We start from the raw sequence: 23,930 nt of genomic DNA, 5'->3' as shown, positions 1-23,930 counted from the left end.
TTTCAATAGAGTAATCATGGTAAATAAATAAATGGTGTATATCTAGAAAATTAAGTGCATTGGGATTAAGTATCACCTTTCAATTAGTTGGGAAAGCTTCCCAAAGAAGGAAGAAATTATTCAAAGGATGGTATCCCTCCAAATTTCATAAATTAAAACCTAATCCCTGCTCCAGCCAGTTTAGCTAAGTGAATAGAGCATGGGCCTGGGGACTGAAGGGTCCTGGGTTCAATTCTGGTCAAAGGCACATGGCCAGGTTGCAGGCTTGATCCCCATGCAGGAGGCAGCCGATCAATGATTCTTTCTCATCACTGATGTTTCTATCTCTCTCTCCCTCCCTCTCCCTTTCTCTCTTAAATAAATAAAAATATATTTAAAAAAAGAAAAGATAAAAGAAAGCACTAGGAATAGTGAATAGTTAACATCTGACTACAGCAATTAAACATAAAATTAAGTTTACTCATTAGTTCATTTAAAAGAACATTAAAAAATACTTAATTATTTTTTGGACATAGATATAATTAGCGCTTAAGTGTAACATATTTGTATTAGATGGTGGGGTTAACATCCATAAATAAGTTAAAAGATTCCAGAGAGAGAGATCTCTACTATAAAACAGAGACTAGTCCTGGCTGGTTTGGCTCAGTGGATAGAGCATCGGCCTGCAAACCGAAAGGTCCCAGGTTCGATTCCAGTCAAAAGCACATGCCCGGGTTGTGTGCTTGATCCCCAGAGGGGAACTTGCAGGAGGCAGCCAATCCATGATTCTCTCTCATCATGGATCTTTCTATCTCTCTCTCCCTCTTCATTCCTCTCTGAAATCAATAAAAATATAAAAATATTTTTAAAAAATAAATAAATAAAACAGAGACCAAAGAATTTTAGACTAATGAATTTTATTCAGTCATCTAGTATGTTTTTATAAAACCTTCCTAACATATTCATTAACATTCTGATATATGTCACAGGAAATACAAAAGAAACTCTAGACTCCTGAAAAGAAGGACTTATGTCTTAATCTATCACAAAATAAATTTAAAAAAATAAAATAGTTAAACTATAATGCAAGGCATGAAACTATTTAAAAAAAAATACTGGAGTTGGGACTTGTAAAAAAACTAGAAACCTAGCATGAACTTTAATTTTACAAAAATAATAAAAAGATAGGCATATGACGAGGAAAAAAAGTGTGCCAAAGCAGGGACAACTACAAATATGTATGACAAGTTGGTAGAAAGACAAACTAGGGAGAGTGAAGGCCTAGCTGACAAATCTGAAGTTTATTCTATAGACCAGTGGTTCTCACCCTCACAGCCACTATATCTAGTTAACTCTAATGTGCAGCCACAGGTAAGAATTACTGTTTTGAAACTGTAGAACCACTGAAGGTTTTTCAGTAGTCAGAACAGGTTGAAATTTATTTTACAAATATTCTTTTATTAACACAAATAGAACAGAAAAAAGATTTAAAACACTTAAAAATGAAATACACGGGCATCCTGACATAATTATATTTCTAAATATTGACTTCATTCTTTGATAGCATACAAACTAGAAAGTGTTGATGAACAGAAGCAATGAAAGCTGAATAAATTTATCTTCCGTTACATCAAATTTAGTGTCTATTAAATAGTGGTTTTAGGGTGATTTACTGGTAAGAAATTACACTCTCCTTACAGATTAAGCATCACTTCAATTAACATCAATGTCAATTAAAATTCACTTCTGGTTAAAAATAACATTCAGAATCCTTAGATATTGTTCTTCATGGAATGTGAAAGAAAAAATGTCTCAAAGGACAGTTTCTCAATAACTCACCTGGATTCACTTTTTCTTTTTAAAGTTTCTAAAAACAAGGAAGAAAAACTCTTTTTGGCTTGTGGTTGAATTTCATGTTCTGAACCTTGCATTATTTTCTGAGGTGTTTCTGGCGGGTTTCTCTCTTGTGGTCTTTCTGATACTTCATCATCTATATCTGATACTTTATTCTCTGTTTCTACTTTCTTCAAAATGTCTTTATCTTCAAAGTCTAACCTAAAAAGTTAAAAAGAAGGCAAGCTGAATGCTCCATTTGTTGAGTTATGAGTTTTCTTGAACTCCCGCACAGTGACAACACAGACCACTTACAAAAATTTCCACTGAGCCTTCATTTAAAAATTATAAATGCTAATTTGCAACCCCTTACACTAAAAATGCAAGGCAAATCACTCAGGAAAATTAAATTATGTATTTGTAAATAGAAAAAAATTAAAAAGGTAAATAATACACCAATGAAATATATAGCTTACAGCACTAGTTCTCAAATATTTAATACAAATTTGAATCATTTGGAGAATCTTATTCAAATGCAGATTCTCATTCAGTAGGTTCCAGGACAGAGTCTGAGATTCTGTGTAGTAGATTCTCAAATAACATCATTTTATTCAGCATCATTTCACTATAACATTAATGAGATGCCATAGGAACTTAACTTCTGTTTATATCAATTAACCTATAGTAAAATTGGTTTTGTTGTACTTCATTTCACTTAAAGTCACAGAACCTTTCAATGACATTTAGCAATGACTACTGTATTACTAGCAAGCTTCCAGATAATGCCATTGCTCTGATCCTTAGCCACAGACCACACTTTAAATAGCAAAATCTTAGAATGTATATAAAACCATAGACAGAAATGACTTATTGCACAGATAGGAGCAAAAGACCTTGAATGATCTACTTTGCTTCTTAAAGGCCAGAGGAAAAGTCCCCCAAAATAGACATGAGTTTACCATAACTCATCCTTAATAATCCTTGTCCTTTGCTACGCTAGAAATGATCTGATATATGCCTAACCTTATAATTACAAATAATATAGAGAAATACAAATTGCTTCTCTTAGGAAGTTAGAAAGAACTTGTTATCAGGGAAAAAAAGCATTTACCCATAGACAATAGAAAAGTTATCCCCAGCTTCTCTGCTTCTCTTAAGTATACTTTAAGACCTTCCTTATCCCATCTAATAAAAGAGAAATATGGTAATTAGCATACAACCGCTACCCTTCCCATTGGCTAATCAGGGCGATATGCAAATTAACTGCCAACCAAGATGGCGGCCGACAGCCAGGTAGCTTGAAACTAACATGAGGCTTGCTTGCTTCAGTGACGGAGGAAACCAACGTTCTCCGCCTGCCTTGCCTGCCTCTGGGCTTGCAGTTTAAGAAACATTGTAACAAATATAGAAGCTAAACAAAACCCCAGAAACCTGTTTTCAGCCAGCCAGGATCTCAGAGCTGGAGTTACACATTGTTTCAATTATAGAACACAAACAAACCAGATACCTGCTTTCAGCAGCAGAGGCATCAGAGCTGGAGCCAGAGCTAAACCTGGCCCAGAATAAAAAGAAAAAAAGGAGCAGTTGGGAGCTTCAGTCTGCCTGAAAACAGCCCTCAGCCCCTCACCCAGACTGGCCAGGCACCCCAGTGGGGACCCCCACCCTGAAGGGTATGTGACCACCTGCAAACAGCCATCATCCCCTCACCCAGGCTGGCCAAGCACCCCAGTGGGGACCCCCACCCTGATCCAGGACACCCTTCAGGGTAAACCAGCAACCCCCACCCATGCACCAGGCCTCTAGCCTATATAGTAAAAGGGTAATATGCCTCCCAGCACCGGGATCAGCGGAGCCGAGAGGCCTCCCGGCCCCAGGATCAGCGTGACAGGGGGCAGCGCCCAAACCCCCTGATCGCTCTGCAGCTCTGTGACAGGGGGCGGGGCCACAACCTCCCTATCCGCCCTGCTCTGTTCGTGACAGGGGAAGGCACTCCAACCCCCTGATCAGCCCTGCTCTGTGCCTGATAGGGGGGAGCTCCCCAACCCTCTGATCGCCCTGCGGCTCTGTGTGTGACAGGGTACAGCACCCAACCCCCCCCCCCCCCCCCACGGGCCCTGCTCTGTGTGTGATGGGGTAGAGCCATAACCTCCCCATCGGCCCTGCCCTGAGTGTGACAGTGGCGGCACCCCAAACCCCTGATCGGCCCTACTCTGTAGGTGATAGAGGGCGGAGCCCCAACCCACTGATCCGCCCTGCCCTGAGTGTGACAGGGGGCGGTGCCCCAACTCCCCTATCGGCCCTACTCTGTGAGTGACAGGGGGGAGCACCTCACCCCCTGATCAGCCCTGCTCTGTGCATGACAGCGAGGAGCTCCCCAAGCCCCTGATTGACCCTGCTCTGTGCGTGACAGGGTACGGAGCCCCAACCCCCCTGATGGGCCCTGCTCTGTGCGTGACGGGGCAGCGCCCCAACCCCCTGATTGGCCCTGCTCTGTGCATGACAGGGTATGGAGCCCCAACCCCCCTGATGGGCCCTGCTCTGTGCGTGACAGGGGTTGGCGCCGCAACCTCCCCATCGACCCTGCCTTGAGTGTGACAGAGGGCGGTGCCCCAACCCCCCCATCAGCCCTACCCTAAGCGTGACTGAGGGTGGCATTGCAACCGCCCAATCTGCCCTGCTCTGTGCATGACAGGGGAAGGCGTCACAACTCCCCAATCGGCCCTGCTCTGAGCCCGACCAGGGGCTGCACCTAAGGATTGGGCCTGCCCTCTGCCACCCGGGAGCAGGCCTAAGCCAGCAGGTCGTTATCTCCCGAGGGGGTCCCAGACTGCCAGAGGGCACAGGCTGGGCTGAGGGAACCCCCTTCCCCCGAGTGCACAAATTTTTGTGCACCGGGCCTCTAGTTAAATATAAATGGGATATATACTGAATATATATTATATTCTTTTTATAAAATGTTAATAATACTCAATACTTACTGTAAAATATATAAAAGATTAAATTACATACTTTTTGATATAAAATGTAAAACTCCTTTAGTAGGATTAATATTTAAATTTTAAAAGTTCACCTTTTTTTGGTTTTAAGAGAAATCTCTGTACTTGAAGATAACACATTTACTGAATCTTCAAAAGTGTAGGTCTCTCTCTGTTGGCCAATAGATGAAACAGCATTTTGCGGTACCGATGTTTTTGCATCCAAAAGAACAAAAGGTGAACCAACAGATAAGTAAAATTCCTCATTGGCATCATTGTGATGATCTTTGAGTTTTTTATTTGACATTTTTCTTGAGTCAGGTGTTTTAGAACCAACATCAGTTGCCACAATTTTCTGAGGAACCTCATGGGCTTGAACTAGAAAAAAATCACATGAAGATATTTAAAAACTTTTAAGTAATATTAGAACCTTTTTTAAATTCATCAACAATTTCATTAAAAATAATTTTCAGAAGACTCACAGATCATTAAGTTTATAATCAAAGGTCTACAAGTAAAATATATAAGTACATACTTTAAAAGTATTAATTTATGAAATTAATGAACTAAAATACGTATTTGGTTCACACTCTGAAGTTTGAAATGATGGAAATCCTAAAATAGAAAATTCGTAATTTTACTGATAGTCAATTTATTCAAGATCTGAATAAATCTATACATGGCTGAAACAATAAAGTAATCTTAGAGAAATTAAGAAATTCAATCTTTAGGTTAAGAGTCAGTAAATTAGGGCAGTTAGATGAGCATATCTTTGTGTATGTAATACACATATATAGAATAACAGATACAGATATATACACAATCCTATCTAATAATAGACAAATGTGGTAATTGACCGTACCCTCACTATGCCTCCCATTGGCTAATCAGCACAATATGCAAATTAACCACCAACAAAGATGGCGGCTAAGTTGCATACTGCAGGCAGGGTGGGACAGCACAAGCCACCAGTGCACCGCCATCCAGGGCAGGCCAGCCCCAGAAGCCGCCTGATATGGTAGTAACTCTATCAGTAAGCACTCTGAAAGTCAGTGGCATAAATGCACCAATTAAAAAACAGATTATGAGTGCTCGCTTCGGCAGCACATATACTAAAAAATTGGAACAATATAGAGAAGATTAGCATGGCCCCTGAGCAAGGATGACATGCAAATTCGTGAAGTGTTCCATATATTGAAAAAAAGAAAGAAAGAAAGAAAGAAGACAGATTATGAGGGTGAATCAAAAAAAAACCCACTTTAAATATAAAGACACATATAGATCAAAAGTAAATGAATTAAGCTGCAGCCTGTTTTGCTCAGTGGATAGAGCATTAACCCATGGACTGAAGGGTCCCAGGTTCGATTCCAGTCAAGGACATGTACCTCAGTTGCTGACTTGATCCCCAGTCCCTATCAAATCATGTGTAGGAGGCAACCAATCAATGTGTCTCTCCCTTTCCCTTCACTCTCTCTAAAATTCAATGGAAAAATATCCTTGGGTGAAGATTAACAAAAACAAAGTAAATGGATTAAGTAGCATTAAAGAGATTATAAGAAAAATATATTCCAAATTTTGTTAGTTGTATAATGGTTATGTTTAAATTATTAACACCTAAGAAATTGGGTGAAGGGTACATATAATATGCTGTAGTATTTTACAGTGTTTTTACATGTATGAGATTATTTCAAATTAAAATATTAAAAAATTAAAAATTAATAAAATGTTAATTGAAATGTGTATGCATTACATGAAAAATCTAATTGCTTCTAGCATAATTTATTAAATTATGCTACAATTTACAAGGGTTCAATTTAAAAATATCTTAATTCTAAATGACATAATGGAAAATATATAACAGTGCAGTTATAAGCACTTATCTGAAAATAAAAGTTTAAAGAAGTGAATTTAAAGAAGGGATTAGCCAAAGAAAATATATGCACAACCCATGGACACAGACTACAGTATGGTGATGGCCAGAGAGAAGTGGGGGGCAAGAGCTGGGTAGAGGGGGCAAAAGGGGGGAAATAGGGACATTCTATATAATAATAATAAAAGGCTAATATGCTCATTGACTGAACGGCAGAATGACTGGTTGCTATGATGGGCACTGGCCACCAGGGGCAGACACTCATTGCAGGCGCTGCCCCCTGGTGGTCAGTGCACTTCCATATGGGGAGTGCCACTCAGCCAGAAGCTGGTTCATGGCTGGCCAGCGCAGTGGTGGTGGCAGGAGCCTCTCCCACCTCCGTGGCAGCACTAAGAATGTCCAACTAACAGTTTAGACCCGATCCCTTGGGGGCCTAAGCCTTTAGTCGGACATCCCCCGAGGGCTCCCTGGCTGCCAGAAGGATGTCTGACTGCAAGCTTAGGCCTGATCCCCCGGGGAGTGGGCCTAAGTCAACAGGTGGACATCCCCCAAGGGGTCCTGGACTGTGAATGGGCACAGGCCGAGCTGAGGGAATCCCCCCTGAGTGCACAAATTTTTGTGCACCGGGCCTCTAGTGTACAGATATAACAGGTACGTGTATATAGAGAATATTTACATATAGCTTTATATGTACATGTCTCTATCTTTATATACCTTAACCTTTAAATATCAATGAATAAGTAGAATGGCTAGGTAGTGTTCATACTAATTCATACTCTTAAGAAGCAGAGATTAAAAATTAAAAATACAAGCAAAAATGACTTGATTTTGCAACAAGATGGCATAAATTCACTTTTTCCTGCTTTTCAATCTAAATACAACTAAATTCCCTGGTAATTATCCATCAAACAACAATAACAGAACTCTGAAAGCTAGAAGGAAGAATGTAATTTGCTGTTGTTCCTCAAGCCTTAAGGAAAAACAGACAATGTGGTTAATCCCCTAGGTTTTGTTTATATTTCATTCCCAAATTGGACTCTAGAGATGCCTACAACCTAGAACGGCCCTTAGGTAAGAGAAGATGGAGTAGAGAACCCCCATGCTCTGACCAAGAGACTTAAAGAAGGAAAACACTCAGAGACATAATGGGAAACTCAAATTCCCACTCCACAAACCAGGCCTTGCAGTGTCAGGCCCTACTCCATAAGTACTATGGGGCAGGAGCAGCAGAGGAGCAAAGCCCTGTGCCAAACCGGTCTCTGGACCAATCCAGTCCCTGTTTTAACGATCAGCCACTGCTACACAGACCACTGGTAGAATTGATCCACTGGTAGTATTGACACCCCAGGTCATCCCAGACCCTACTCCCAATGAGGGCACCAATAAAAAGCCATTCCCTGCAGTTTCTGACCCCAACTTCCTTGGGTAAGGACATCAGGATGCTTAAGAAAGCACCTTCCCTCCACCCACACAGCACCAGCAAGAACTGAGCTGGAATCCCGACATTATCAGAAAATTAAACAGACCACTGCTAGGACTCTAAACACTTAACTGTCATTGGAAATAAAATCCACAAAAGTAGGCAAGAACCTACACAGTAAAGCAAAATTGGGCAACTATGTACTACAACAAAAGATTTAAATACAATCAAGCGTCTCCTTAATATAATAACCAAAATGTCAAGGATACATTCAAAATGATTCATCATACCAAAACCCAGAAGAAACACAACCTAAATAAGAAAATAGACTCAGTAGACACAAATGGACAAAAAGGAATCAGATGTTGTAATTATTTAACAAGAATTTTAAAGTAGTCATCATAAAAAATGTTTTAACAATCAATTATCAATTCTCTTGAAACAAATGAAAACACAGAAACTCCGAAAGATAAAGAAGTTACGAAAGAGAGACAGTTTTTTGAATTCTCACCATTCTTATAGGTGTGCAGTGGTATCTAATTGTTGTTTTAATTTAAAAGACCCTAATAACAAGAATGATGAACAAATCAAAATCGCAGTGAAGTACTACTTTATACCCATTAAAATGGTTATTATCAAAAGCAGAACAATAAAAAAATAAAATAACAAGTGTTAGTAAGGATGTAGAGAAAGTGGAATCCTTGTGCACTGATGGTGGGAATGGAGGCAACAGCATACAACATAGTAAAGACAATCTCTTCAATAAAAGGTGTTGGAAAAATTGGACAGATATATGAAAAAAATGAAACTAGACCACCAATTTACACCATACACAAAAATAAACTCAAAATGGGTAAAAGACTTGCCCTAACCCAGTGGTCGGCAAACCACGGCTCGCGAGCCACATGCGGCCCTTTGGCCCCTTGAGTGTGGCTCTTCCACAAAATACCACGTGCGGACACGCACATACAGTGGGATTGAAACTTCGTGACCCATGTGCAGAAGTCGGTTTTCGGCCTGGGCGAGTCTATTTTGAAGAAGTGGCATTAGAGGAAGGGGGGGGGGAGGGGCGTCGGTCGGGCGACGGAGACCCAGTGCAGGCGGGCCGCGGGATTCATGCAGGAGTTGAGTGAGCCAGTCAGTCAGCAGTCTCATTGTGCAGTGGTTAGTGCTAGTCGTGTCCACAAATCGCGTGTGGGGGACAAAAGTACCTACTCGAAGCATAAAGTTACCTGTATTTTTCCAACCAGCTGCAAATCCTACAGGTATTTTTGTCATCAATTTAAGAATTGTAATTCTTTTGTGTTGGTGGCTTTATTATTATAAAATGAAGCATTTTTTTAGGTGCCCTGTTTGAGATGGCTACAAAGAAGCAGCAAAGAAAAGTGGAAGACGAAAACCGTGAATTTAAAGTTGAATGTACCTACCTATACAGTTTAAGTTTAAAAAATTTGGCTCTCAAAAAAAATTTCAATCGGTGTACTGTTGATATTTAGCTCTGTTGACTAATGAGTTTGCCGACCACTGCCCTAACCGGTTCGGCTCAGTGGATAGAGCGTCGGCCTGCAGAGTCAAGTGTCCCAGGTTCGATTCCAGTCAAGGGCATGTACCTTGGTTGCGGGCACATCCCCAATGGGGGGTGTGCAGGAGGCAGCTGATCAATGTTTCTCTCTCATCAATGTTTCTAACTCTCTATCCCTCTCCCTTCCTCTCTGTAAAAAAATCAATAAATATATTTTTTAAAAAAAGACTTAAATGTAAGTAGTGAAATCTTGAAAATCCTAGAAGAAACCATAGGTAGCAAAGCCTCAGACATCGCTCACACCAATTATGTTTGCCAGTAAATCTTCCAGGGCAAGGGAAACAAAGGAAAAAAATAAATAGGACTACATCAAAATAAAAAGTTTCTGGTCTGGCCCATGTGGCTCACTGGTTGAGCATCAATCTATGAACCAGGAGGTCACGGTTCAATCCCTGGTCAGGGCATATGCCCAGGTTGCGGGCTCAATTCACAGTGGGGGGCATACAGGAAACAAACCAATCTACGATTCTCTCATCATTGATGTTTCTATCTTTCTCTCCCTCTCCTTTCCTCTCTGAAATCAATAAAAATATATTTTAAAAAATAAAAAGCATCTGCACAGAATTTTAACCATCAACAAAATGAAAAGGGATCCCACTATACGGGAGAACATTACTTGCCCATGTTACATCTGATAAGGGGTTAATTTCCAAAATATATAAAGAACTCATACAACTTAACAAAAAGAAGACAATCCAATTAAAAAATGAACAAAGTAATAAGACAGTTCTCCAAAGAGGACATACAGATGGCCAAGAGACACACGAAAAAATGCTCAAAATCACTAATCATCAGAGAGATGCAAATTATAAAAAACCATGAGGTATTACCTCACACCTGCCAGAATGGCTACCATCAACAAATCAACAAATGACAAGTGCTGGCAAGGATGTGGAGAAAAGGGAACCTAGTACACTTCTCATTTTGTGCATGAAGCAAAACTTCATTAATATTACATATCATGATATTCCAACACTCTATGATTAAAAAATACAAAAAATATAACTAACAATTTTTAAGTATACATATTAATTTCATTAATTAAATGAATTACTTTTATTAATTCAAACCACTTGTCATATTTCCAAAAAAAGCATTTTATTTTTTATATGAGCTGCTTAAAGAGACTTTGTATTTTTTTTATTGTAAATAGACATTTGCTAAATTTGGAGACTAGTTGGTATGAAATATAAAATATTTAAATTGTAATACAGCTGGTGGGAATGCAGACTAGTACAGCCATTATGCAAAACAGTATTGAGTTTCCTCAAAAAATGAAATATGGAACTGCCATTTGACCCAGTGATCCCACTTCTAGGAATATCCTAAGAAACCCGAAACACAAATCAGAAAGAATGTATGCACCCCTATGTTCATACTAGTGTTATTCACAATAGCTAAGATCTGGAAACAGCCCAAATGCCCATCAGTAGACGAGTGGATAAAAAAGCTGTGGTACATTTATACCATGGAATACTAGCTATATATATTAAAGCCTAAGCAACCGTCGCTATGACACACACTGACCACCAGGGGGAAGATGCTCAATGTAGGAGCAGCCCCCTGGTGGTCAGTGTGCTCCCACAGTTCTCCCCTACCACTCCCACAGGCCAGCCCTGATGGGCCCAGATCAGCAGCCAGGCCGAGGGACCCCATCCATGCACAAATTCGTGCACTGGGCCTCTAGTCCTATATAACAAAAGCCTAACATGATAAGTGTCCAGTCAGCCATTCAACCAATCAAAGCATAATATGCTAATAATATGCTAAGACTGCTCACTATGACATGCACTGACCACCAGGGGCAGACAGTAGACTGATAGACCAGTCGCTATGATGTGCACTGACCACCAGGGGGCAGACGCTCTGACTGGTAGGTTAGCTTGCTACTGGGCCAATCAGGACTGAGCGAGACGAGCCAGACACACCCAGGAGCCCTTCTACAGTCCTTCCCCGGCTGGCCAACCTCCCGCATCCCTCCCCAGCCCTGATTGTGCATCAGTGGGGTTCCTCAGCCTGGCCTGCGCCCTCTCACAATCCGGGCTGAGGGACCCCTCCTCCGGAGTGCACAAATTTCGTGCACCAGGCCTCTAGTGCAGCAATAAAAAAGAAGGACCTCTTTGAGATAGCATGAAGGGAACTGGAGAATATTATGCTAAGTGAAATGAGCCAGTCAAAGAAAGACAAGTATCACATGATCTTACTCGTCGTATGTGTAATCTAATGAACAAAATAAACTGATGAACAAAATAGATCCAGAGACATAGAAGCATGGCACAGATTGACAAATCTCAGAAGGAAGTGGGGAGAGCGAGCAGGAAGAGTTTAACCAAAGAACTTACATGCATAATCCATGGACACAGACAATAGCGAGGTAAAGGCATGGCAGGTGGGGGAAAGGTGCAGGGAGGAGGTAGAAAAAGGGGGATATCTGTAATACTTTCAACAACAGAGATAAATTTAAAATGAAAAAATACAACTGATCCAGTAACTTTTTTTTTTGGATATATATCCAAAAGAACTGAAAGACATATTTATAGACCCCGTTCATAGCAGCATTATTCACAATAAACAAAAGATAGAAACCACCCAAATGAATGAACCTTGAAGACATTAGCTAAGTGAGATAAGTCAGCTGCAAAAGAACAAATATTGATTCCACTCATATGAAGTATTTAAGGTACCATATTTTTCTGTGTATAAGATGACCCCACTTTTCCAACCCAAAATTTAAAAAATCAATATTTTAAACATTTTGCTGATTTCCCTCTTAAGACCTTCTTCTTTTTTGGCATCTGAAGGAGTTGTTCTTCCTGTTTTCTTCACTGTCTGATCATACACTCAGTGGAAGGAGGTCCAAATTATCACTCATCAGCTCTATTTCCATGCTCTTTTGCATAGCTGGTTACATTCAGTGTGAATTTTGCAGAGTAAGACAATTGCTTACTGATATTTATCTTTTTATTTTCTTGACATCTTTATGGGCTCAGAATGCTCCGGTCCCTGTTGCATCTGCGCACTCTCCACCTCCACCTCCAATTACAGCATTAGCTGACATCAGTAACAATAAGGCTCGTGATTGGAGGAAGCCAGTTTGAGAAGGTATGGGCAGCTACGCACCTGCCCGAACCCGCCCGACCCCCTCCTCAACTGTCTTCCGTGTAAAAGATGCCCCTCAATTTTTAGTCTAACGATTTTAGGGGAAAAAAGTAGTCAAATTCAGAGACAGAAAGTAGAATGGTGGATACCAGAGATTGGGGGAGGTACAGAGGTTTGCTTCTATTAAGATGAAGAAGCTCTGTGGATAGATGGTGTGTGAACAATGTGAACCTATATAAAGCAAATATACTGTATCCTTAAAATTGGTTAAAATGGTAAATTTTATATTTTACAATTTTAAACAAGGAATAAAGAACAAAGAACATGATCTCTGTTTAAATATAAATAAACATTGTTTAAAACAAAAATAAAGCCATAACCGGTTTGGCTCCGTGGATAGAGCGTTAGCCTGCGGACTGAAAGGTCCCAGGTTCGATTCCGGTCAAGGGCATGTACCTTGGTTGCGGGCACCTCCCTAGTAGGAGGTGTGCAGGAGGCAGCTGATGGATGTTTCTCTCTCATCGATGTTTCTAACTCTCTCTCTCCCCCTTCCTCTCTGTAAAAAATCAATAAAATATATTTTTAAAAAAACACAAAAATAAAGTTTTATTGTTGAAAGATGTCAAAATACATAAAGGGTTTTTAAGATATCAACTAAAAGGAATAAAATATATGATAGCATGTCAGTTGGGAATTAGAGTTGTTCTAGTTACTATGTCTGCATAACAAATAACTCCATAACTTGGTTGTGGAGAACAACCATTATTATGTTCATAGATACTATGGAACAGAATTTGGCAGGACACAGTAGGGATGGCTTATCTCTGTCCCATAAAGTCTGGGGCCTAGAATCATCTGAAAGCTTGCTTACTCACATGACCGACATTTGGGACTGGCTGTAGGCTGAAGGACTATTTCTGCCTATGTATTTCTCTCTGTAAGTGGGCTAGTTTGGGCTTCCTCATAGCATGGTGTGTAGAATCCAAAGGGGTAGAGGAGGAGGGGATGGTCATATCCTAAGAGAAAATTGAGAGAACCAAACAGAAGCCATATAGCCTTATATGACCTAACCTTGGGAAGTCAAACAGTATTACATATGCCACATTCTATAATAAATTATATGATACTAGAGGCCCGGTGCACAAAATTTGTGCATGGGGTGGGGGTCCCCTTAGCCCAGCCTGCACCCTCTCCAATCCAGGACACCTTGGGGGATGTCAACCGGCAATCGGACATCCTTCTCACAAACCGGGACCGCTGGCTCCTAACTGCTCACCTGCCTGTCTGCCTGATTGCCCCTAACTGCCCGCCAGCCTGATCACCCCTAACCGCCTCTGCCTGCCAGCCTGGTCACCCCCAACTGCCCCCCCCACCCACCTGGTCGCCCCTTACTGCCCTCCCTACCAGCGTGATCACCCCCAACTGTCCCCCTTTGCTGGCCTGGCCACCCCCAACTGCTCCCCTGCCAGCTAGTCGCCCCATGCAGCCTGCTGCTGTTCAGTCGTTACTGTTACTGTGACAGCATCCTGAGCAATTTGCATATTCCTATTATTAATATAGATTACCTCAAATTATGAAAATTGACTGTTTACTAAAGTAGACATTTAAATGTTACACCCATTTTTAAAAACTCATCTCATTGCCTACCTTAGATTCCATTATCTGTTTTAAATCCTCCTTTGCAAATACCTTCAATTCTCTCTTTCCTCCATTTTACCTGCCTAAACCACAGTCCTGGTTAATTCATTGTATACTTGCTTCAGAGCAGTTAACTTGGCTGGAAGAAAAACACATGGTCATGCTAACTCTGAAGTGAGCTCCTTGTATTTTCACCCCCCTCAGCCTAATTTCCCTAGTCACTTCCCCTGCCCTCTTAGGCAGCTGTTTAACATTTTCCTGACTATACATGGCTTCTCCTCAATCATAAGTCATTATCTTGCTTATCTCTCTAGAAAATAGAAGAAATAACAATCCTGCCTCCTCATGCCTTCTTACATTAAATACACTACTATGCTCTACAGTAACTGGGTAAACTGTCAAATTTCCTAAGATCAAACTTGCCACTTTTGCACTGAGTTCCATTTTACTGTTGGAATTGTCTGCTTTCCTTATGAATTTTTTTCTCTGAACTGAATCACCTCTGTTGGCTTATAAACATCGATAATATTTAAAAACAATCTCCCTAAAGGGGTGGGGAAAAAATATGCTGACCTAAGATCATATATATTACTTTGCTCTGTCAGTTGAGATGGTCTTGAAGCAACAACATCCCAGGAGTGACAGCACACCTAGCATTCAGATCTTGGTTCCTAGTACAATTCTCCAATAAAAGGAACCTTTGGCTCCTTTGAGAAATAATTGATTCTAGTATAGGGGCAGGAAATATATAAGACTAGAGGCACGAAATTCATGCAAGGGTAGGCCCTCACAGCCACCCCAGCTGCCACCTCAGCCCTCGCAGCCACCCCGGCTTCATCCAGATCGTCTGGACCAGGGGTCCTCAAACTTTTTAAACAGGGGGCCAGTTCACTATCCCTCAGACAGTTGGAGGGCCGGACTATAGTTTAAAAAAAACTATGAATAAATTCCTATGCACGCTGCACATATCTTATTTTGAAGTAAAAACACAAAACGGGAACAAATACAATATTTGTATTTGCATGTGGCCCGCGGGCCGTAGTTTGAGGACCCCTGGTCTGGACGGTCGTTCTGCTATTTGGTCTAATTAGCATATTAGCTCTTTATTATATAGGATGAGCTTGGAGAATATCGTAGTTCTAGAAGGTAAGAAAGTACACAAAAACAAAAATGAGGCATATCAAAGAGGCATAGAAGCCAGGGAAATAACTTCTAATAGCAAATGCTGGAACAAGTTGAGACACAAAATTAATAAAATAGCATTAGATTACAAGCCAAAGTATAAAATAAGGTCCTACCTCAAAAACTAGAAAAAGAGCAAAATAAAAAGAGAAGGAAAAAAATAAGAGCAGAAATCAATGAAACTGGAAACATGAAAAGAATATGAAAAATTACCAAAAGAAGCTAATTCTTTGAAAAAGTGAATAAAGATGATAGACCTCTAGCAAAATTGACAAAGATAAAAAGACACAAACCAATATCCAGGATAAAATAGTGTTTATCACAATAGATCCTGTAGCCATGAAAAGGACTATACGGAAATACTAGGCTCATAAATCGAAAAACTTAGAAGAAATGAAGTAATTCCTCAACACCCACAATTATCAAAATTCTGTCAAGACTAAAAAACCTAAATAGTCCTATAACTATTAAAGAATTGAATTTCTAATTTAAAAGCTCTTGAAGCCCTAACCGGTTTGGCTCAGTGGATAAAGCGTCGGCCTGCGAACTGAAAGGTCACAGGTTCAATTCCGGTCAAGGGCATGTACTGTGGTTGTGGGCACATCCCCAGTAGGGGGTGTGCAGGAGGCAGCTGATTGATGTTTCTCTCTCATCGATGTTTCTGACTCTCTGTCCCTCTCCCTTCCTCTCTGTAAAAAATCAATAAAATATATTTTAAAAAATTTAAAAATGATAATAAAATAAAACTTAAAAAAAAAAGCAGCTCTTGAAAAAGAAATCTCATCAGTCAGATGATATCACAGAAAATGTTATACCAAACATTCAAAGAATTAAAACCAAGTTTAATCAGTCCCTTCCAGAAATCTGAAGAGGGAATAATTTCCAACTTTTTAAATAATATGAACATAGGGGAGGCTAGGGGACTGTCAAGGGCGGGGGGGGGGGGGGGGGGGGGAAGGACACATATGTAATACCCTTTGTAATACTTTAAGCAATAAAATAATAATAATAAGAAGAAGAAGAAGAACATTACCATCATACCAAAACTATACAAATATAGCATAAAAAAATAAAACTACATATGAGTATCTCTCATTAACTTATGTGCAGAAACTTCTCAAAATTTTAGCAAATCACATCCAACAATGTATAAAAATTAGTAATATGTCATAATTTACATTTATGGAAAAGCACACTCAACAAAAGAATATTTTTTTTCAAGTATAAATAAAACACCCATAGTGTATGCTATTCTATAAAGGAATCAAAATTAGAAATTAGTAAGAAAAAGAAAAATAGGGCAATCAATCCCTAAACACTTGGATTAACACACTCCTAAATAATCAATGATTTAAAGAGAAAGACTCAAAGTATATGTAAAAATACACAGAAATAAATAAAAGTGAACAGAAAACACATCAAAATCTGTGCCATGCAGCGACAGCAGTGCCGAGAGGGAAATTTATAACACTACATGAATATACTTGTATTCACTAAGCCCAGTGTTTCCAAGGTTCTTCCACATCATAGCATGTGTCAGCAGCACTTCATTCCTTTTTATGGCTGAGTAATAGTCCACTGAGCATATATGCCACATCATTTATCCATTCATCTGTTGATGGCCACCTGTTTCAATTTGGTATTGTGACTAATGCTACTATGAACACTGGGGTGGGTACAAATATCTGTTCTGGATCCTTATTTTCAATTATTTTGAGTATAAACCTAAGAGTAGAATTGCTGGGTCACATAACATTTCTAGATGTAATTTTTTGAGATAAAAAATATACATACTGTTGCTTTAAAAGAAAAATCTATTTGAAAATTACTAAAGCTATACAGACAGTCCTCGGGTTACCTCGTTTCGTGGTTACGTCGCCATCTCCCATTTATTTATTAAAAAAAAAAAGTTCCATCATTTTAACATATGTACATATGTGCTTCATGTTTTTATTATTTATTTATCACAAGTAAAGGTCAGGAATTGTCGTCTTTCTTTTAAATTTGTCTTACTGTTTCACTTCATTACTGCTGTGTATGGGCTCCATGTGAGTGATGTAGATGCTTATGTAGGCGGGATCCGACTTACAGCGAAAATCGCATAAGTCGCGCCCTAGGAACAGATCTCCAACGTAACCCAAGGACCCAATGTATAGTCCCTATAATAATTCTTATTTAGTCAATGTCTCTTACCACATCCTAGTAAGCAATGTTCTTACCACTAAAAGAAATAAATAATCATATAAAACTTAATAATGTTCATGTTTTTTCCAAAAACAAACACTAAAATAAACTTGCGAGGGAATCAAAAACAACTTCATTTCACAATTTTGCCCAAACTGGCCATGACCTTGTCACTCAAGCCAACACATACATCACCTGCAGCGTTTCTAACTCTTTAAATTTATCTAATGTATTATAGAATCGTACACCTGAAACCTATGTAACTTTATTAACAAATGTCACCCCAAAAAATTCAATAAAAGATAAAAATAAACAAACAAATCTAGGCAAATAATACCCATGGGAATGCCACCAACCTGATACGCTGACAGCTTCGCTTGGTTCTATAGGGAACTGCAGAGAGGCTCCTTTCTTTCTTGAAGAAACTCGAACTGACTTTGAATGTGATATCTGGCAGTGAGCCTACAAGGAATACAACATTAAATCTACACCAGTAAGTTACCAATTCCGATTAAACACATTTGTTTTTAAATTGGAAAGAAAACAAGTATTTAAAAATAATAAACCAGCTGGTAGAGCTTTATACTTAAAATTGATTCAACTTTCAAAAATTAATACATCACATTGGAAAGGTCTCTCAATTCTGAAAGAAATGGATCTGTGTTCATTCCTTGCAACCAAAAGGTTATATATGCTTATTGGTTTGTAGTAAATATTATTTCTAGCATTACATGATTTTTATCTCTAATTAGTATTGTACTTTAAATATTTTCTCTTTAATCATTAGTTTCAAAAACTCTTTTTAAAGTATTCCATTTTGTAGAGTTAAATCAACCTGTCCTCTTAAGATAGATAGTCAATAAAATACTAGTTTCCCCAGACAGCAATAGATGGCTTCGGTTTTCAGAAAACAACCAAATGTGCCAACCTAGATTAGAAACTTCATAAGTTGTCCACTTTCCTGAAAACCCAATTTAAGTATTATTTTAGAAGTGAAAAATGATTGTGTTATAATTTGATAATTCAAATTCCCAAGCCTCCAATTTCAAACACAGGAAATGTCAAATCAAAATGTTCACAAATACTTCCAAAAGTTATAGAAAATCAATGGGAAAATAAGATTCCCTTTTAGAAATAAGACAAACAACTAAAATGTACCTAACTACATTGTGTATTGCTTCCCTCATTAAAATATTAAACCTGGCCTGGCTGGCAAGGCTCAGTGGTTGAGGGTCAACCTACCAACCAGAAGGTCATGGTTCAATTCCCAGCCAGGACACATGCCCAGGTTGTGGCTCGATCCCCAGGGGGGCCGTGCAGGAGGCAGTTAATCAATGACTCTCTATCATCAATATTTTTATTGATTTCAGAGAGGGAGAAAGAGAGACATTAATGATGAGAGAGAATCATTGATTGGCTACCTCCTGCACAAATGGGGATCAAGCCCACAATCCCAGCATATGCCCTCAACAGGAATCAAACCATGACCTCCTGTTTCATAGGTCGATGCTCAACCACTAAGGCAACACAGCCAGGCAACTAAAATATATTTTTTTAAATATATTAAACCTGTACCAACTTTTCTTTTTGACTTACTTCTCTGCTTGGTGACTGTAGACAACTGTCTTTTATTTTAGGTGTTGAACAAAGCATCGAGTTTGTAGAATTAGTGCTAAAATCATTGGCAAGACCTAAAAAATAGTAAGAAATTTTTAGGAATGAAATACAGTATAAAATCTTTTGGTTACAATTATAAGTTTTAGATGATATAAAGAAGTCTGTTGGCTCTTTAAACACAATTAGCTTAAATGAAGTACAAACACCAATTTCAATATTCAAATGTTCCTAGAAGGAATCAAGAGCTACAAAAGACAAACAAGATGTTGAAGAAATATGTGCCAGATTTTTGGGGGCTTATAACAGAAAATACATTTCCATAATCTCTGTTTATTTCTTTGATTGGCCTATTTTCCTATTCTAATACCTTTAGATGCTGACAAGTATTTAGAAAAGCTTTTTGCCATAACTCACCATTTTTTTAGAAACTGGTACAAATAACCAAACATTAATCCAAGCTCTCCAAGACCCCAAGAATTCTGCACATTTATTTCCATTACATGAAATACTTTCTTTTGTGTATAATAATTATTTATGTATTTCCAGACTACAGGAATTGACTTTAAATTAAAGATAATGACAATTGTTTTCATTTTTGCCAGTATTATCCTCAGGATAGCGGAAGATTCATGAAGAACTGCACATGTATTAAAACTTCCTGGGAAGCCGAAACCGGTTTGGCTCAGTGGATAGAGCGTCGGCCTGCGGACTGAAAGGTCCCAGGTTCGATTCCGGTCAAGGGCATGTACCTGGGTTGCGGGCACATCCCCAGTGGGAGATGTGCAGGAGGCAGCTGATCGATGTTTCTCTCTCATCGATGTTTCTAACTCTCTATCTCTCTCCCTTCCTCTCTGTGAAAAATCAATAAAATATATTTAAAAAAAAAAAAAAAAACTTCCTGGGAAAATATTTTGCAGTATTTACATGCTGAAACACTTGTTGCATCTGACATTGACAAATATGACAAATTTTTATCTTCATCCATCCAGACCCTCAAAGTCCATTTGGAAATGAAGCCTTACTTTGTTCTTCAAAACAGTCTTGTAAGAGTACCAATATGTTCTGGCCTTGCTTCACATTAATGCCAGGTTCCCTAATATGAAGGAAAGAAGGAAAAATGTTAACATATAATTTCCAAAAGATATCTGTTATTTAAGTTGCCATCTACTTTGAAAATTCTCTATCTCCTTATTATAAGTTGTTCATTTACTTCATGGGGAAAATATCACCTTTACTATCTGAGGACAAAACAAATACTTGACAATCCAAAAGTTCCTAGAAAAACATGTGAAGTAATATGTCTTTATCTACACTAATAATTATACCCCTTAATCAGAGAGCCATGTTTGAAGCTATTTTAGGTTATTGCTGTATCAAAACAAAAACATAAACTTTTTTGAACAAATACATTCAGTCCTGAAATGCTTTTTTAATAAGGACTCTACGGTAACAAGTACGAACAGCTCCAAGGAACACTGTCTTCTCTACAAGCCCTCAAATGCACTTTCGATTCAATATCATTAGTCTTAACGGTAGTTTATGAATCAGTATGAATTTTTAATTAGAAGTTCACATAACAGTTGTAAGAAATAACGTAGAAGAGATCCCTTGTTCACTTTGTTTCTCCCAAATTTCAAAAACATTCTGTAAAAGTTTAGTTTACTATCACAACCAGGTTACTGGTATTGATACAATGCACCAATCTTAATCAGATTTCTCAAGTTCTAAATGTACTCATTTGTGTGTACATAATTAGTTCTATTCAATTATCATATCTGTAGGTTCATACATCACCACCACAGTCAAGGTACTGAACAGTTCCATCACCACAAATATCCTTCTACTGCCCTTTTACAACAATACCCACCTTTTCTTTTAGTCCCACTGAACTAGCTACATCTTTCTATTGCCATTTAATCCATTCTATTGAATGCTTTCTTTTCCCATGGCTATCAGTCATAATTGAGACTGCTTCTTTCTGGTCCATCATTCATCAGGTGAATTTCATTTTTCAAAGCCACTAAGTCATTGCATTGCTTCCATTACTATGTGGCTGTTAATATGAAATAACTAAAATGACTATACTTTGTGGACATAGAAATCATTATTTTAGCTGGAGGTAATATTTTTTCCCTCATTTAAAAATTCTATGTTATGGGAAGAAAAGTCATCTTAAATTTTATATAAGTTGATTTATAATCACCTGGAGGGCTGGCAAAATCTTCTTCTGTAGCCATTTTTGAGATGATCCTAAAAATAAAGTATATCATCAATTTGGTTTCTTTGTTTAAATATATTCAAATACAACTTATCTTCAAAGTAATTTCACCCCCAATCTGAGCATGCCAGAAAATGTTATTCATCAAGCAAGTTATTGTTAACTGCCTATTATAATGCTATAAAGAGGAATTCTTCTCTATTTGTTTCCAACCTTTGCTTGTACTATTTGTTCACCCTCTGATTTACTCCATCCTCTTCCTCCTCTTCTTTCACAACCCCCGGTAACTTTTCCATCATCAAAACCCTAAGTATCTGGGCATCCAATAATTAAAGTTGGTTAACTAACAATATCCACTTATCTCCTTTCCCTGCAGGTAGAGCCCTCTAAAATAATAATAAAGAACTAAAATGGCTTAAAACAACAATGAAAAACAGAATAGAAGACCATCTATGGACACACACATTTAACAACTTATGGAAAATAAATGAAGCATGGTAACTGAATAAACAAAATGAAAATAGTATTAGCCTAAAGTAAGCTCAGAGAATACTGTCTTTAATAAGGAACGAAGCTGATATTTCCTTCAGTAAGTGAATGGATAAATAAAATATGGATTATCCAGCACTAAAAAGAAATGAGCTATCAAGCCCTGAAAAGACATAAAGGAACCTTAAATGCATATTACTAAGTGAAAGAAGCCAGTCTGAAACGGCTACATACTGTATGATTCTGGAAAAAGCAGAATATGGGAACAAGAAACAGATCAGTGATCACCTGGGTATTGGGGGTAGAGGATGAATAGCAAGCACAGAGAATTTATAGGGCAATGAAAATACTCTGAATGATACCATAATAATGGATACATGTCATTCATTAGACATTTGTCCAAACTCAGAGTGTACAATACCAAGAATGAACCCTAATGAAGACTATGGACACTGAGTAACAATGTGTCGATGTAGGTTCATCAATTGTAAAAAAATGTATCACTCTGGTGGGGGGGGGGGGGAGGTGTTGATAATGGAGGTGGCGATGCATGCGTGGGGGCAAGGGGTACACGGGAAATCTCTCCGTACCTTCCCCTCAAGTTTGCTGTAAACCTAAAAAAACATTGTTTTTAAATGGTAAATTTTATTCCGTCTCTTCCCCCAATAACCTTTTTTTTTTTATCGTATAATATGTGTTCACGGTAAAAAGTACACATTACACCACACTGTCATACAGCTCTTTGTGCACACAATAACGTTATACACATGGGAGTCAGCCGATGCTGAAGATTTTCTTCAAAAAAAAGGGAAATAAAGTAAAAACACAAATCTGGGATAGGGGGTGACATGGGTTGTGTAATATACGGACACCATAAGCGAAGTCTGAAATACAGAACCGTGACTACCCAGGTAGTTCAGAAACATGTCAACAAAAAAGCGAGGTTCCCTCGGGTCCTTCACAGCTTGCACCTTCCCACAGCTGCCCCTCAGAAAGCGTCCTCGGTACCAGCTTCGCCATAAGCCGTCTGTTTCTTCAGATCAACATGCCCGAGGCCCAGGCGCACTCTGGAGGCAGGGCCACAGTTCCATGGGCAGAAAACTACTTCGAGGACGAGGAGCCGGCGTTAGGCTAAAAGGCAGAAATCCCACCATTCCCTGCAGAGGAAGATGTCACCAGGGCCGCAATGACAAGAAACCTCGACAGATCAATGCACTAACTCTGGCTCCGAGCACCCACTCCAGATCGCAAGCGTTCCGCGCGGCTTTCCCACCGACATCCCCAAGAAGTCACAGGCTCGGCCGCGAGAGCCCGGGGCGGCGGGGACCCGCACTCACCAGCCCCGAAGCAGCCATGTTCAGGCCGGCTCCGCTCGCGCAGGGAGTGGAGGGCGAGAGCCCACTCGGGCCCGACTCGAGGAAGCCCAGCGCTGAAACAGGTCCGAGAGAAGCCGCTGGCGGCTGAAGGAACCGGAGGCGGCGGGGCTAGGGAAGGCGGCCGGAGCGAGGACGCCCCGCACCCATTGGCTCTGACGCTCACAAACACCGCAGCCTGGCGGTCTCCACAGTTTGAAATGAGCTGCACATGCGCAAAACGGGCCGCACGACCCATAGGCGGAAAGCCGTTATAGGCCGGCCCCCTCATTGGACCCTCCCACAGCCCCGCCCTCGCAGCCCCGCCCTATTTCCCTCCGTAGCCCCGCCCCTTCCCCTGTAGGCCCGTCCTCCCTCCCCTTACGCGGGGGCTGGGCAGAAAGCTGGGCGTTTACTTGGCTGGCGGGGCGCTGGGAACCGCCTCCGCTCCTTGGGCGCAGTGTAAAACTTTTCAACGCTTCTATTATAGAG

General features: G+C 39.6%; 1 protein-coding gene across 1 annotated transcript in view; it reads right to left on the bottom strand.

Moving 5' to 3' along the window:
- CENPC (centromere protein C) overlaps positions 1 to 23,676 on the bottom strand; it is a 61,836-nt gene extending 38,160 nt beyond the window's left edge. The window contains exons 1-7 of the mRNA XM_081083434.1: positions 23,424 to 23,676; positions 21,583 to 21,629; positions 20,402 to 20,472; positions 19,359 to 19,453; positions 18,119 to 18,224; positions 4,883 to 5,165; positions 1,819 to 2,034 (exon numbers count right to left, since the gene is read on the bottom strand). Coding sequence (XP_080939560.1) covers positions 1,819 to 2,034; positions 4,883 to 5,165; positions 18,119 to 18,224; positions 19,359 to 19,453; positions 20,402 to 20,472; positions 21,583 to 21,629; positions 23,424 to 23,441 — 836 coding nt within the window. The 5' untranslated portion in view covers positions 23,442 to 23,676. The remainder of the gene's footprint in view (positions 1 to 1,818; positions 2,035 to 4,882; positions 5,166 to 18,118; positions 18,225 to 19,358; positions 19,454 to 20,401; positions 20,473 to 21,582; positions 21,630 to 23,423) is intronic.
- Between the last annotated feature and the right edge of the window lie 254 nt (positions 23,677 to 23,930).

The sequence above is a fragment of the Myotis nattereri genome, assembly GCF_964212035.1.
Source record: "Myotis nattereri genome assembly, chromosome: 1".
In the NCBI taxonomy this organism is placed as follows: domain Eukaryota; kingdom Metazoa; phylum Chordata; class Mammalia; order Chiroptera; family Vespertilionidae; genus Myotis; species Myotis nattereri.
The sequence above is the reverse complement of the archived record's forward strand: the minus strand, read 5'-3'. Positions and strand labels throughout refer to the sequence as shown.